General features: G+C 40.6%; 1 protein-coding gene across 1 annotated transcript; it reads left to right on the top strand.

Moving 5' to 3' along the window:
* The first annotated feature begins 15,396 nt into the window (after positions 1–15,396).
* Positions 15,397–17,132, top strand: LOC113071104 (gastrula zinc finger protein XlCGF8.2DB-like). Its single transcript, XM_026244471.1, has 2 exons — positions 15,397–15,505; positions 16,010–17,132. Exons 1-2 carry the CDS (start codon positions 15,448–15,450, stop codon positions 17,011–17,013), a joined length of 1,062 nt encoding a protein of 353 aa, XP_026100256.1. The 5' UTR covers positions 15,397–15,447; the 3' UTR covers positions 17,014–17,132.
* Positions 17,133–17,494: the final 362 nt, after the last annotated feature.

The following is a 17,494-nucleotide window of genomic DNA, read 5'->3' as shown; positions in this document are numbered from 1 at the left end:
GTTTGGACAGGCCCGCAGCTGCAGTGGCACATCAATTGCCTAGAGTTGCTAGCAGTACACCTTGCCTTGATCCGTCTCAAAGGTGTCCTACGAGGCAAGCATGTGCTGGTCCGAACGGACAACACTGCGACAGTTGCATAAATCAACCAATAAGGTGGTCTGCGCTCCCGTCGCATGTCATAACTCGCTCGCCACCTCCTCCTTTGGAGTCAGAAGGTTCTGAGGTCACTTTGTGCCATTCACATTCCAGGCCTGCTCAATCGTACAGCCAACGAGCTGTGTCAAGCAATGCTCCCATGAGAATGGCGACTCCATCCCCTGACGGTCCAGCTGATTTGGAGACTGTTCGGAGCCACTCAGGTAGACCTGTTTGCTTCTCCAGAGACCTCTCACTGCCAGTTGTTCTACTCCCTGACCGAGGGTACTCTCGGCTCGGACGCACTGGCACACAGCTGGCCGCGGGACCTATGCAAGTATGCGTTTCCCCCAGTGAGCCTTCTCGTACAGACACTGTGCAAAGTCTGGGAGGATGAGGAGCAAGTCTTGCTAGTAGCGCCATATTGGCCTACTCGGACCTGGTACCCCGAACTAGTGCTCCTCTCGACAGCCCCTCCTTGGCCGGTTCCTCTGAGGAGGGATTTACTGACTCAGAGACGGGGCACCATTTGGCACCCGCATCCAGACCTTTGGAAACTCCATGTTTGGTCCCTGGACGGGACGCGGAGGTTCTAGGTGACCTACCCCAAGAGGTAGTGAACACCATCACTTCGGCAAGAGCACCGTCTACGAGGCACGCCTATGCCTTGAAGTGGAACTTGTTCGTTGAGTGGTGTTCTTCTCGCCGAGAAGACCCCCGAAGATGCCCGATTGTAGTCGTGCTATCCTTTCTGCAGCAAGGGTTGGCGCAAAGGCTGTCTCCCTCCACCCTCAAAGTCCAGGTTGCCGCTATTGCTGCGTACCATGACCTCGTGAATGGGAAGTCTTTGGGTAAGCATCACCTCATCATCAGGTTCCTTAGAGGGGCCAGGAGGTTAAATCCATCCCAGCCCTCCTGTATACCCTCTTGGGACCTGTCTCTAGTGCTTAAATCACTACAGCAGGGCCCATTCGAGCCTTTGCATTCAGTTGAGCTAAAGTTTCTTTCATTGAAAACTCTGCTCCTGCTTGCACTGGCCTCCATCAAGAGGGTAGGGGACCTGCATGCATTTTCGGTCGACGATTCGTGCCTAGAGTTCGGGCCGGCTGACTCCCAGGTAATCCTGAGGCCCCGGCCAGGCTATGTGCCCAAGGTTCCCACTACATCCTTCAAAGACCAAGTGGTGAACCTGCAAGCGCTGCCCCTGGAGGAGGCAGACCCAGCCCTGGCTGTGCTTTGTCCCGTCCGAGCATTAAGGTGCTACGTAGACCGGACACAAAGCTTCAGGACCTCAGACCAGCTCCTTTGTCTGTTATGGAGGCCGGCAGAAGGGGAGTGCCGTCTCTAAGTAGAGGATGGCCCACTGGATTGTGGATGCCATAACCCTGGCTTATCAGGCTCAAGGTGTGCCCTGCCCGTTCAGGTTACTCAACTAGAAGTGTTGCATCCTCCTGGGCACTGGCTCGTTGCGCCTCGCTGACAGATATTTGTAGAGCTGCGGGTTGGGCGACCCCTAACACGTTCGCTAGGTTCTATAGCCTTCGTGTAGAGCCGGTATCCTCCTGTGTTCTCACCTCAAATGGGCAGTGGCACTGAGAGGCCCCGGTTAGGGTCGGTTTGCTTAAACCACTCCAGAGTGTCCGTACTGCAGACCCTGTTGAGATCCTCCATCACCCTAAGCTGCTGGACGCGGCGGAACGTCCGGCACCAGACCTTCATGATGAATCCGTGAGAACCATGGAAGGGTGGGTTCCATAATGAGACCTAAGCGGTACTCGTATGTGTATAGTCCACGGTATAGCCTTAGAGCCCGTGTTTCCCCGGCAGACTTCTGCCTTCCCAAGAGGGTTTTAATCACCTCAAATTTCTCTGTATACTCCTAAACGGATGCTATATGTGTATTTGCTTCCGAGACCTCCTTCGGGAAGGATGGGGTTCCGCAGCGTCCCGCTCCAAGCGGACCGGGTACGTTTTCCCAGTGTTATCCAATCTCACCCAGTGAGGTAGTGCTTTGACAATGGTGAGTGGACCTACTTGTTCTGAGCCCCAGCCTACACCTAATAGGGGCGCAGGCGGCTCGCACAGGGCACTGGAAGGGGCAGCACCCATGGTGCTTTGATAGGGATCCCATATTCGTCGGTCACCGACGTGGCATCGAGAGGGACCGACTGAAAGGGAACGTCTCGGTTACATATGGTAACCCTCGTTCCCTGAAGGAGGGAACAGAGACACCACGTCCCGTCGCCATGGTTGCTGTACCGCCGCTGAGCTCCCGGGTCCCCGGCTCGGCTCCTCAGCGAAAAACTGGTATGCATTGCACCTGCTGCCCTCTTATACTCACGCAGTGATCAGCGGCAGCTGGATGCAAAAATTGCATGCCAATGTGCATTGGCTCGTTTAGTTTACAATCAAAGTAGATTGGTCTATCGAAGCAATATCCCATATTCGTCGGTTACCGATGTGGCGTCTCCGTTCCCTACTTCAGGGAACGAGGGTTACCATATATAACCGAGACGTTTCTCTTCCACTTCTGCTCTTCCATGCAAAAATACACAATATATTTTCATGTCCCTTTGAATCTGGCCACTTTGCTTTTTTTCTTCTCTTGAGATGCTTTTGCTCACTTTAAAATCAGTAAAGAGAAAAATCTGTCTAATTTTTTTTTTCACTTTTACTGGAATGAAAGCCATTTGCCTTTTGAGCTTTCTGTGTTTTAATTTTCTAACTGGAGCTTTATATTTCACCGCACCCATGACTGACATTGAATGAGATTGCTGTACATGAACAGATTAGATATCCAGAATCATATTTCAAAGAGTTTGTTCTGGTCAGGTTGATGTTTTATTCACACCATCAGGCTTCATGAAGAACGATTGCTATGAGTTTCAAACAGCACACAGTTTTTACACAATAAACTGAACTGATTTATCTCCATCTCACCACAGCTTTACACAACCAGCAGAAAGAGAGCTCTCCGTTTGCTTAGCGAGTAGCAAAAACTTCAGTTATCACACTCCGTGTGTGTGTGTGTATGGGGTGTGATTAATGCACTTTTGCTGATTGCTAAGCAAACTGAGAGGAGAACTAACATGTATAGACTCGCTGTCTGGCCAAAATCACAGTATTCAGGTGTCAGACGTGAGGAAGGCTTTAAGGTGGTAATGATCATGATAACAGAACCTGAATCACACAGCAGTCTCCCTACGACTGATCATAAGGCTTCAGTAGATATCAACAGATGAATATTAGATAACAACAATAACATTAGACCAAAATGTGTCAAACTGCGGTAGACCAGTAACAAAACATGTTCAAATAGGTGTATAAACATTTATTAATAATTTATCAATTAATTAGGCTATCAATATGAATGTGTAGAGTAGCCAACAAATCTGCTCCAGTAATGATCAGCTGTATGATGTCTGATTTACATTATATTATTATATTTTATTTAAATGGTTACTGTGAATATATTTGGAGAAAAGCTCCATGTTAGTCGCTGAATGGGGCTGCATGATTTGCTTTTGATTTTTAGGTGATATTCCTTGGTAAGTGAATTATAACCAGTGCTCACAGAAAAATAAAAAAATAAACACATAGGTAGTTTAGATATTTATGCAGTTTATTTTATTATCAAAGCCTATGTGATAAAACCTGAGGCTAAAAGCTGTGATATTAATGTTGTCCACTAGAGAGAGCCACAGGATAAGGCCTATTTGAAGCTTGTTCATAAAACATTTCTACAATAATACCATATTGAAATATATTCGGAATTAAAAAAACAAACGAAAAATACAAAGCAAATTGATTGCTGAAAACCTACACAAGTGTTACAATTTCATTTCCATCTGTACAAAAGGGGAAAACTTTTTATTATTATTATTGTATATTGTAATGCAAACATGAACTTTGTAACATATGCTGCAGTGAATTATAAGCAATAGTGTCATTCTTGTTTTGTAAATAAATTTTTACAAAAACAAACATTGTTTAATGCTGCCTATTTTTAGTGTTTTTTAGGCCAGTGTTTTATGAGTGACAAAACATGTTTGTTGGTTGAAAGACTTTGCTAGTGTTATGGATGAATGAGTTGATTTGAGACATGTATGAAATGTTTTGGTAGTTTTAGTGCATTTTTTTAATGTGAAATTAACTGCTGTGCCAAACGGAAAATTGGTTAGGAGAACTGTGTGAAGAGTTTTGAAAAAAAAAAAGAGGTGGACCCACTTTATATTAAGTGGCCTTAACTACTATGTACTTACATTTTAATTAATAATTTAGTACAATGTACTTATTGTGTACATACATGTTTTTACATTGTACTTATATTTAAAAAAAAACTACATGTAATTACATCTGTATTTAATTTCTGTAATTACATTTATAATTACACTGTTGACCCATACTTTACACCTTAACCCACCCTTAAACTTACCCATACCTCCAACCCTCTCCCTAACCTTAACTTTATCCCACCTCAATAGCAGCAAAAGTGTTTTACAATACAATATGAACATAATTAGTACATTGTACTTACATAAAAAAATAAGTACATAGTAGTTAAGGCCACCTAATATAAAGTGGGACCAAAGAGGTTTTTTTTAAGAATCAAGCATTAGAAGCACAATAAATCTAATATAAATTATTCTTTAGGTTGAAATTTAAACAAGAACCACACTATTCTACCAAATGTTTATTTAAAATTAAAAGTAATATTATGCTTTGAAATCATTATTATGATGGGAGAGACAGAGCGCTGCACAAAGTCTTCTCCAGCACATCCCAAAGATTCTCATTGGGGTAAAGGTCTGACTCTGGACTCTGTGGTGGCCAATCCATGTGTGAAAGTGACAATTTGATCTTGATGAATCCTGGCGTTGTCATCTGGAAATATGCCCGTGCCATCAGGGAAGAAAAAATGAATTGATGGAATAACCTGGTCATTCAGTATATTCAGGTAGTCAGCTGACCTCATTCTTTGGGCACATGACATAATCATCCATGCAGGAATTATCCAATGGGAGGATCTTAAATATTTGCTAAGTTACATCCAGGTGGTTACTTTTTTTTTTGGACGGGCAGTGTGTATATATATATATACAGATTTTCTGAGCCCTTTTCCTCACTCTGGATGTATATATTTCTTGAAGGGTGGGCAGGGGAGCACCAATAATCCTTTCAGCAGTCCGAACAGTTCTCTGTAGTCTTCTGATGTCTGATTTTGTTGCTGAACCAAACCAGACAGTTATTGAAGTACAGAGGACAGACTCAATGACAGCTGAGTAGAACTGTTTCAGCAGCTCCTGTGGCAGGTTAAACTTCCTCAGCTGGAGAAGGAAATACAACCTTTGCTGGGCCTTTTTAACAATGGAGTCAATGTGATTGTCCCACTTCAGGTCCTGAGAGATGGTGGTTCCCAGGAATCTGAATGACTCCACTGCAGCCACAGTGCTGTTCATGATGGTGAGTGGGGAAAGTGCAGGGGGGTTTCTCCTGAAGTCCACGATCATCTCCACTGTTTTGAGCGTGTTCAGCTCCAGGTTGTTGAGACTGCACCAGACAGCCAGCTGCTCAACCTCTTGTCTGTAAGCAGACTCATCACCGTCCTGGATGAGGCCGATGACTGTAGTGTCGTCTGCAAACTTTAGGAGCTTGACAGAGGGGTCTTTAGAGGTGCAGTCATTGGTGTACAGGGAGAAGAGCAGAGGGGAGAGAACACATCTCTGAGGGGCACCAGTGTTGGTGGAGCAGCTGTTTGATGTGAATTTCCCCAGTCTCACTAACTGTTGCCTATCTGTCAGAAAGCTGGTGATCCACTGACAGATAGAGCTAGGAACAGAGAGCTGGGTCAGTTTGGTCTGAAGGGCTGTTGGGATGATGGTGTTGAATGCCGAACTAAAGTCCACAAATAGGATCCTCACATAAGTCCCTGTTTTGTCCAGATGTTGCAGGATGAAGTGCAATCCCATGTTGATTGCATCATTCACGGACCTGTTTGCTCGGTAAGCAAACTGGAGGGGGTCCAGTAAGGGTCCAGTGATGTCCTTCAGATAAGCCAGAACCAGTTTTTCAAACGACTTCATGACGACAGACGTTAGAGCCACAGGTCTGTAGTCGTTAAGTTCTGCTATCTTGGGTTTCTTTGGGATGGGGATGATGGTGGAGCGTTTGAAGCAGGAAGGCACTTCACACAACTCCAGGGATCTGTTGAAGATCTGTGAAAAGATGGGGGCCAGCTGGTCAGCACAGATTTTCAGACAGGCTGGTGTAACACCATCTGGGCCTGGTGCTTTTCTTCTTTTGTTCTTCTTTAAGACCTGGCGCACATCTTCTTCACAGATTTGAAGAGCAGGAGGTGTGGAGGGTGGGATTGCAGGATGTGTTAATGGTCGTGTAGGGAGATGGTCAGAATGGGTGATGGGGGTTTCAAATCTGCAATAAAACTCATTCAGGTCGTTAGCAAGTCGTTGATTAGCCTCAGTGCAAGGGGATGGTGTCTTGTAGTTAGTGATGGCTCTTAGACCTCTCCACACTGAAGTTGAGTCGTTGGAAGTAAACTGGTCTTCCAACTTTTTAGCGTAGGTCTTTTTAGCCGCTCTAATCTAAAAGTGTGTTCCTGGCCTGATTGTACTAGACCCTGTCCCCATTTCTGTAGGCATCCTCTTTGGCCTGACGAAGATGTCTGAGTTTTACTGTAAACCATGGCTTATCATTGTTGAATGTTTTGAGTAAAATATATATATATATATATATATATATATATATATATATATATATATATATTTATATATATATATATATATATATATATATATATATATATATATATATATATATATATATGTATATATATATATATATATATATATATGTATATATATATATATATATATATATATATATATATATATATATATACTGTATATACAACGTGCAAAAAACACATATAATAGAACATAAATTGTTTATTTTTTTAAACTAAATTTGTTCTTTAACAAAATATCAATCTTCATCTTTATAGCAGAACAATCTTCATATTTACAGTAACAATATATTCTGAAGCAATATTTTCATGTTCTATCAAGTTTTACTCAAATCTGCACATTTTTATTTATCTTTACAAAGGCAGATTTCTACAAATGGCTAAATAATGTTTTGATGTATTACAAATGAAACGTTGAATACAGATATTTGAAATGATTTAAATAATAAAAAGATACTTTAAATGTAAACATTAAAACCGCCAGTAGGTGGCAGCAAGTCACTGTTGATTCATTCATTCAGACACGAAACACCTTGGTGTTGCTCAGAGACGCAGAACAGCCCTGTGTTCACTGATCTCGATTATAGATCAGTCGCTGTGGCTTTGTTTGGAATTGTTTATGTTGTCACAATAGTGCAAACACAGGCAATATGGGTCTCTTAACTTCTAGGCTAGTTCACTGAACTACTGTTAAAAAAAAAAAAAAAATTAAAAAAAAAAAAAATTTGGGAGAAAAAATCTGACTCTTTATGTGAAATTGATTAACTATATGAAGTTGTATAAATATATAAATTTTCTGCCCCCATGTCTTGAATTTGTGATAATTGAATGTATGTTAACTGAATAATGCAGTGAAAGAGCACACTGTAAATGTGCACGCGCACTTGACTTCAGGTAATGTGCACTCTGTAGGTGTTTTGAATGTTTTTTTGTTGTTGTTTGTTTGTTTGTTTTTTGCATCATGAGAATATTCAGAAAAAAAGCTAATTTGTCATGGCATGTTACTTATCTATATGGGTGTATCTCGTGGGTGTATCTCTCTATTAGTTTTATTGGATCTTAGTGCTGCGTTTGACACAATTGACCACAACATTCTTTTGCATAGACTTGAACACTTTGTTGGCATCAGTGGAAGTGCATTAGCATGGTTTAAATCGTACTTATATGACCGCCATCAGTTCGTAGCAGTGAATGAAGATGTATCATATCGATCACAAGTGCAGTATGGAGTACCTCAAGGCTCAGTACTAGGGCCGCTACTCTTCACGCTTTATATGTTACCCTTGGGAGATATCATCAGGAAACATGGTGTTAGCTTTCACTGTTATGCTGATGATACGCAGCTCTATATTTCCTCGCAGCCTGGTGAAACACACCAATTTGAAAAACTACTGGAATGCATAGTCGATATAAAAAATTGGATGACGAGTAATTTCTTACTGCTAAATTCAGAAAAAACAGAGGTGTTAATCATAGGGCCTAAAAACTCTGCTTATAATAAACTAGAACACTGTCTAAGACTTGATGGTTGCTCTGTCAATTCTTCGTCATCAGTTAGGAACCTAGGTGTGCTACTTGATCGCAATCTTTCCTTAGAAAGCCACGTTTCTAGCATTTGTAAAACTGCATTTTTCCATCTCAAAAATATATCTAAATTACGGCCTATGCTCTCAATGTCAAATGCAGAAATGTTAATCCATGCATTTATGACTTCAAGGTTAGACTATTGTAATGCTTTATTGGGTGGTTGTTCTGCACGCTTGGTAAACAAACTACAGCTGGTCCAAAATGCAGCAGCAAGAGTTCTTACTAGAACCAGGAAGTATGACCATATTAGCCCGGTCCTGTCCACACTGCACTGGCTCCCTATCAAACATCGTATAGATTTTAAAATATTGCTTATTACTTATAAAGCCCTGAATGGTTTAGCACCTCAGTATTTGAATGAGCTCCTTTTACATTATACTCCTCTACGTCCGCTACGTTCTCAAAACTCAGGCAATTTGATAATACCTAGAATATCAAAATCAACTGCGGGCGGCAGATCCTTTTCCTATTTGGCGCCTAAACTCTGGAATAACCTACCTAACATTGTTCGGGAGGCAGACACACTCTTGCAGTTTAAATCTAGATTAAAGACCCATCTCTTTAACCTGGCATACACATAACATACTAATATGCTTTTAATATCCAAATCCGTTAAAGGATTTTTAGGCTGCATTAATTAGGTAAACCGGAACCGGAAACACTTCACATAACACCGTACTTTCTACATCATTAGAAGAATGGCATCTACGCTAATATTTGTCTGTTTCTCTCTTGTTCCGAGGTCACCGTGGCCACGAGATCCAGTCTGTGTCCAGATCAGAGGGTCACTGCAGTCACCCGGATCCAGTACGTATCCAGACCAGATGGTGGATCAGCACCTAGAAAGGACCTCTACTGCCCTGAAAGACAGCGGAGACCAGGACAACTAGAGCCCAGATACAGATCCCCTGTAAAGACCTTGTCTCAGAGGAGCACCAGGACAAGACCACAGGAAACAGATGATTCTTCTGCACAATCTGACTTTGCTGCAGTCTGGAATTGAACTACTGGTTTTCGTCTGGTCAGAGGAGAACTGACCCCCCAACTGAGCCTGGTTTCTCCCAAGGTTTTTTTCTCCATTCTGTCACCGATGGAGTTTCGGTTCCTTGCCGCTGTCGCCTCTGGCTTGCTTAGTTGGGGTCACTTCATCTACAGCGATATCATTGACTTGATTGCAAATAAAAACAGACACTATTTCAACTGAACAGAGATGACATAACTGAATTCAATGATGAACTGCCTTTAACTATAATTTTGCATTATTGAGACACTGTTTTCCTAATGAATGTTGTTCAGTGCTTTGACGCAATGTATTTTGTTTAAAGCACTATATAAATAAAGGTGATTGATTGATTGATTGATCTATATCATGTTAGGAATAAACTAAACATTTTGAAAGTTACCTCAGTGTGTTTCTTTATGTGTGCTGTTTTGCTCATTTGTTTTTAAGTTTCTCACAAAGAGACAAACTGAGCCTCAACAGCGCGACCTTCACACCAGAAATACACTCTCCATTATCAGTCTCCACTTACACTGAATGTAGGCTAATGAAATTAGAAGAATCATTCTCACAGTTCAATGCTTCACTGGTTATTTATTTATTTCTTTTGTCACTTATGTGTTAATCAGGCTAGGTCTATTTGTCCAGTCGGGGAAGTGAAAACAAAAACATGTTAAACTAGCTAGAAGGCTGATCAGCTTTAGCTAGACCTATATCATTATTATTATTATTATTATTATTAATATTATTGAGAACATGAAGAAGGTACTTCGAGCTGTATTCTGCTACTGCGGTTCTCTCTGATGATGCAGTTACTAGCGCAGAGCTGAAAAAACTCTCCGGTCTGTTCAATGATTGTAAACAGTCATTAGGTCCATCAGATTTAAGATAATTTAGCGGTAATGTGTCCAAAAATATCTATATAACATTTGAAGTCTTTTTAAGGCCTTTTATTAGGAAAGCGTTATTTAAGACTTTTTACGGACCCGCGGACACCCTGGACACAGATGATGTGCGTGTCTTTCCCGGTACCACCGATTCTATTGAAGCCTATATTAAAGGGGTCACATGATGCTGATTAAAAGAACATTATTTTGTGTATTTGGTGTAATGAAATGTGTTTAATCGTTTTAAGGTTCAAAAACACATTATTTTCCACATACTGTACATTATTGTTTCTCCTCTTTGCCCGCCTTCTGAAACGCGTAGATTTTCACAAGGCTCATCGCTCTGAAAAGCAAGGTGTGCTTTGATTGGCCAGCTATCCAGTGTGTTGTGATTGGCTGAATGCCCCAAGTGTAAGACGAAAATGTTACGCCCCTTAACATATTGTGAAGCCTTGTCTGGCCGGAGCGACGAGATATTAACATAAAACCCATTATAAACGTGATATAAACATGATTTCTAGTCATGTTTTCTTATGGAAGTAGTTTCTCTTTCACAGTGAAACACACAGCATCTATACGACATGACGGCAGAGGCAACAACAATACTACAACGACAATAAAAGGTACGCCTTCTTTCTTTGTGTGAACATCTGGGCGGTGTTATGCAAATCTTCCCACATACTGACCTAGAGATGTGGGGCTTGTTAGAACGGGCTGTTTCAGGGGGGTGTGGACGAGTGTTAACTTTTAGAAAGAATATCTCTGGCTGCCAGAAGAATAAGTGCTCTTCATGTTTAAATTAGCAAATGCGTGAGTAAGCGTTGTGCCAGTTTGAAAACGCTGGCCAACGCATCACGAGGAAAAGGCAAGCACAGCCAGTGTAACACGAAAGGTTGGGACCCTCTGGGGGGATGCAGATATATTGCTCCAAGTTATATTTATATAAGTGTTAATATTGAAGACGATAAGATTTAAAGGCAGTTTTGACAATTTACGTTTATATGAAGTTCACAAGTCGAAAATGTAAATGTTTCAGCTACTCAACGTGAAATTAATTGCTTAAATTAGTTCGTGGAGCTATGCACTCAATGGTTTTAGCCATTTGTATAACACATACTTTATATATATTTTTTAAATGCAATGAATTTTCAAACAGCGGGGAGCAATGTCTACAGCGCCAGCAGAGGACTTCGGCTTCTTTATCGTCAAAATGTACTTCATAAGAGAGGCTCGACTCGAAATTATCAGACGAAGAGAGGAGGAAATTCAAAGGTGAGTTTTATGCTTGCATTTAACCTTGATAACACCGTATAAAAAATGTATAACACCGTATCTACACTGGATGCGACAAAGCGACTGTTAAAAATGATTTGAACTTTGTGTGAGTCCGTCATAAACAGAACTCGGCAGGAGTTTACGGTCAGGGATTTGTCGTGTCGTGCTGCACCGCATCCACTGTACACAGCATCGCTTATTATAATGGATTCTATAGTATTTTGTCACGCCGCGGCACTCTCATCTGGTGTAGACACGGTATAAGACACAGCCACCCATTCACAAGTTTTTGAGAAATCTTGTAAGTAGTAAGTTACATTGATCATACTTATACAACATGTGTGTCAACAATGTGAAATTACTCAATATTTACAATATCCGTGAATGATCGGCATCTGTGCTGTTTTGTGATATATCATGTGATTATGGATTAACCTTATGACAAGTGTTATAACATCTGTTTGTAATATAGACCTCGCAACAGCTGCTTTATAATATATCATGCTTAGCTGTTGTACTGCGGATGCGCTATGACATCTGTTTAAATCAGACTGAAGGGTCCACATGTGCTCTTAGCCAGTAACGTACCATATCATACTAGTATAAATACAGTCAGACATTTCTGTGTAAAATCAGAAAAGAGCTGTGAAAAATACATAGACATGGCCGCTTCATCAGGGCTCTCAAGTGTCACGCATTGAGCGTGACAGTCACTCATTTCGGTCTTTTGTCACGCACTCCCGCCACACATTGTATTTCTCACGCAGAAAAACTATTTATAATATATTTAAAATGCCGCAACGCCCAAAAGTTATCTGGTCGCGCCGCTCTCACTATGGAAACCGGCAGGAATCAAGCACGTCTCCCCTGGAGTTCTTAATCGAGCCTGCCACTTATCAGCCAATCAAAAAAAAAGAAATAGGCTACACAATAGCCAATCAGAAAATAGCACTATTGTATCTGGGTAAGATTTAACGCAACAACCAATGAAAAAAAAGCGACCTGGAATTGTTCACCATCTTCCTCGTTCACCCACAGAGGAAACCACTGGAGCTCCGAGCATCACTTTGAGCACAAAGTAATGATCTCCTGTTACAACAAATTCACAACTTGTTTGACACAAACAATGACAACTTGACTGCTGTTAGAGAATGTTTCCCAGATAATTAGCATCAGTTTTTCATGAGTGTCTGTTACTTAGCCAACAGTTTTACAGCCTGTTCACTGACAACATCTGCTCAGAACAAGTAACCTTAGTCTAGGCCTAGTCATATTTTCGTTATCACACAATGACCGACATATTGTCACATTATAAATATATCTCTCTCCAATAGGCTTAATAATTTTATTAGCACTAAATTAATTAAAGTGTATTGCATAGTCGATGTTATAGGTCACTTTTAAAATCATGTCATATTTTATAATTGTATAATCCTGACCATGGATGCATTAATCATTGCATCTGTCTTTTTATAAATTTTTATCAAATTTTATAAATGGAAATTGAATAAACACTTTGTATTTGGTTAAATTTTCTTCTGGGGGTGGGGGGTTCGGGGGGAGGGGGGGTGTCACTCTTATCTGTCTTCAAAACTTGAGAGCCCCTGCTTCATACTCATCTAAAACTCTTGACGAGGAATGAGATGAGATGAAAAATCTGACTTTAGCGGTTAGCTTGTATTTTTCGCTCCGCTCAGTCGATCTATGTGTGCGAGAAAAATTATCAACAACAAGAGAATGTGAGCTCATATCAAAATATGAGTGTACGTACCCTCAAATATAATCTGTTGACTGTATAAATTGTTTCACAGCGATATAATCAAGGTTTTAAAGAAAACTCCTAATAATTAAATGGGAATAAAACAATCAATAAAGAAACAGATAAAAGTTTCCTCTTAGTGTTAGATGAGCATTGTTCAATTGAATCCTCTAAAAACATGCCCCCCTCAGTCCCCAGCCTGTGTGTGTGTGTGTGTGTGAGAGAGTGTGAGAGTGTGAGAGAGAACGAGAGAGAGAGAGACCCCTGGTTTCTATAGTCCTGTATAGTCTGAGTGTGTGTGTGTGTGTGTGTGTGTGTGTGTGAGAGAGAGAGAGAGAGAGAGTAAAGTTTTCAGAAAGTAAACATGTATAAACTCAGGGATCTCCTCTCAGTCTGTCTGTCGGATGTTCTCTCATTTCACTGAGGAGGTGACACACTGCACTCTCAGTTCAGCTGAAACTATCAACCTGCATTGTGTAAGACGTAATATCCATACCATTACACCATACATCTGGTGATATTCAGGGAGAGAGTGAACAACTGTCACAATCAGACAGGTGTTACATGCAAAGAATCCTTAGTAAGATTAACATATTCAGGATCCAGCTGTAACTAGTCAGTGGAAATATAAATGCAATCATTTTACTTCTGTCTTTTCTAATACTGACTCTTCATTTAGTTCAGGAAGAACCAGCACACACACACACACACACATCACACTGTGAACGTCTGACTGGCCTTCAATAGTTCTTGCAGGAACATATTTGTCACAGTTAAGGTACAGTTGGGCTTGTCTCTGGGGTGCTGCCTTAAAGGACAAGATGTGTATCTTTGATGAAAGTACAATATTGTACCAACACGTTTTGAAAAAGAAAAGGTACATTTTGGTTCCCCGTGATACAAATCAAGTCCTTTAAGGTGCATATTGGAAAGGTACAGTTCTGTACCCTTGAAAGGTACTGCCCCAGTGACAAGGGTTTGTACCTTCTTTGGTACAGAATTGTACCTTTTTTCTGAGAGTGTAGCCTAGTTATTTACCCGTAGTGGTTGATGAAGATGAGTGCCATTTGTGTTTGTTTTTGTAATATCTATGCACTATTGTGAGAAATAACCACATTGTCTTTCAACAGAGAATGTTTTATAGGCTTTTATCATACATCCTGACTCACATAATGTGTTTGTAACAACACACTCAGAATAAAGTGATGATCTGCTGATGATCTGAATGTCTTGTTGATCTGAGGCTCATCAATATGACCAGAGCTGCTGAAAAGACTCTTTATTTCATGTCAATAGCTCCCGTTCTCACCTCGTTAATTATGCTGATGTCTCCAGATCTCTTGTAAATTGCTACTCAAAGCTCATTTCATTGTTTTCAACAGACTGAGACTGTTTGGTTACAGCTCTGTAGATTTATTTCGGAGTTTATGCCTTCAACTGTTTTCCTAGTGATGGTGAAATGAAGCTTTACGAAGCACGAGGCTTTCCTCTCAACTGTATCTTTTCAGCACGTTGCACACTAATGATATCTTGTGGTCAAAGGTGGGAAAAGGTGTCTTCGCGTCCCAGACGTTTTTGAACCGTTTCATCTAACAACCCTAGTGAAGAGTTTTGTAGCATTTGAAGTTTCCCCATTCAAAGAGATAGGAGCTGCACTTGGATGCCCGAGAGCATTTCAAAGATGGCCGCAGAGTGACATGACTTGTCTTAAAGGGACTTTGGATGTTTCCACTGTGAGTTTTTCCCACCATTATTTATATTTTGGAAGAATTTCATTAAAATATTTATATTCTGTTATCAGTTGGCATAACAACAAACTCAGTAACTGTTATATATTTGATTTTGGTAGATCGGTTCCTCCCACTGCAATTACATCATCAGTGAAGCTCCTCCCACATCGTTCACATCCTCAGGGAAGCTCCGCCCCCAGCAGTTCCCCAATAAATGCTGGAATATTCCCATCAGTTTCCAACAGCATCAGATCATCAGGAAGAGCTGAAATCTGCAAGGACTGGGTTTCTTAAAGAGGACAGAGAGAAGATGAGAGATCCAGAACCCTGCAGAACCAAACTCACTGAAGACACTGAAGAACTAACAGGTCAGGTTTATTCTTCAAGCACTTCTTCAGATTCAGATCTTCTGTGAAATGGGTTCAAAAATGGCTTTCATCAATTGGTCAGTAAAGGGAGGTTTAAGAAATGTTCATATTGATTGCCAACATCAGGTCAACTATTATTTTATTTTTATTTTACATTTATTTATATCTGCTTTACTATTTTTTTTGCAACAATGTTACCAAAATGTTGAACATTTGGTAAACACCAGAATGTATCAAGTAATGCCTATTTAGTTCTCACTACAGAAACATAGCATTTGTGCATATATAATGCTTTAAAAATAATTATTTAAAGATCAGTGTAACTTTGTAAAATTAATTTATAAAAAAGCATCAAAATGACTGTAATATTTTATAACAGGTATCTATTTTAGGCTATTTCATCAAAGCTCACTTCTATGTCCTTTTGCTTTATGTTACTATTTTTGAATTATTTACTGAATATTTACTGAAAATTAATGTAAACATTTTTTTTTTTCATTTCAGGTCTGATGGAAGAAAGCGAGGAGAGTGAAGAACTGAGTGAAGCAGAGGAGAAACATCACGAGAACCCTGGAGAAAAACCTTTGAGTCGCTCAAAGACTAAAAAGACATTTTTAAAGAAAAGAAGAGTCAAGAAATCTTTGACCTGCACTCAGTGTGGAAAGAGTTTCACAACCAAACAACATCTTGATGTTCACATGAGGATCCACACTGGAGAGAAACCGTTCACATGTGATCTGTGCGGGAAGAGCTTCACAGATACAGGGAGACTCAAGAGACACATGAGGATCCACACTGGAGAGAAGCCGTTCACGTGTGATCTGTGCGAGAAGAGCTTCACACAGAGAGCACATCTTAAGGGACACACGAGGATCCACACGGGAGAAAGACTGTATGCATGTAATCAGTGTGGAAAGACTTTCACACAATCACCACACCTTAAAGAACACATGAAAATCCACACCGGAGAGAAACCATACATGTGTGATCAGTGTGAAAAGAGATTTACATACAAACATGAACTTACTATTCACACGAGGATCCACACCGGAGAGAAGCCGTATGCTTGTGATCAGTGCGGCAAAAGATTTGTTTCTGGATCACACCTGAAGAATCACCTGACAGTTCATACGAAGGAGAAGCCACATTCATGTTCTGATTGTGGAAAGAGTTTTTCACTTCTGCAAAGTTTAAAAGGACATCAGAAAATACATACCGGTGAAAAATCTTACATGTGCTTTGAGTGTAGGAAGACTTTTATTTCAGCAAACTGTTTAAAACGGCACCAGAGGATTCACACTGGAGAGAAACCTTACAAGTGTTCACACTGTGACAAGAGATTCAGTCAGTCAGCAAGTCTGAGAAAACACGAGACGATCCACAGCAGAGAGAAACCACACACATGTGATCAGTGCGGGAAGAGTTTTGCTTTTAAAAATCACCTGAAGATACACAAGAAGATCCATGCAGCGGAGAAACCAGATCAGCGCAGTCTGAGATCACGGTAACAGAAATGAGTCGAACCAGACAAATTAAAGAGTCTATCAAAGCGGTGTTTGGAACACGAGCCGAATTCCTCAGGAAGTCATAAAACATTCTGTGCCACAAGTCCCAAGGAAGATAACCAACCAACCAACTTGTTCACACAACAGCTTTCAACATTAACACCACTAGAACAATTATTGACTATTTTAATTCACAGAAGAGATTGTCAAATTTGTTGTTCGTAATTGAAATGCAACGCTGGACATCACATGGAAACCCATGAGTTACACACTTCCATTTACTTCCCCCCACCCAGCAGAACCAGACTGAAATTCCTAAGGTGGAAGAGCTTTAAACCTCTACACAGAACATCCCTATGTCAGAGAATGACAAAGAAACTGTCTTTTGTACATATATATGGACCAAAATGAACTCCAAAATGACTTCTAAATGAATATCATTCCATCGCTTAACTCCATATTCATTTATATGTAACCCACACAT

This window comes from Carassius auratus, unplaced genomic scaffold (genome assembly GCF_003368295.1).
Source record: "Carassius auratus strain Wakin unplaced genomic scaffold, ASM336829v1 scaf_tig00005954, whole genome shotgun sequence".
In the NCBI taxonomy this organism is placed as follows: Eukaryota; Metazoa; Chordata; class Actinopteri; order Cypriniformes; family Cyprinidae; genus Carassius; species Carassius auratus.
This window is presented reverse-complemented; position numbering and strand designations above follow the sequence as displayed.

Excerpts from the sequence above, each read along its gene's own strand:
- LOC113071104 (XM_026244471.1), top strand. The coding sequence starts at position 15,448 with ATGAGAGATCCAGAACCCTGCAGAACCAAACTCACTGAAGACACTGAA. Across the intron at positions 15,506-16,009 it reads AGACACTGAAGAACTAACAG|GTCTGATGGAAGAAAGCGAG; the intron begins GTCAGGTTTATT and ends TTTTCATTTCAG.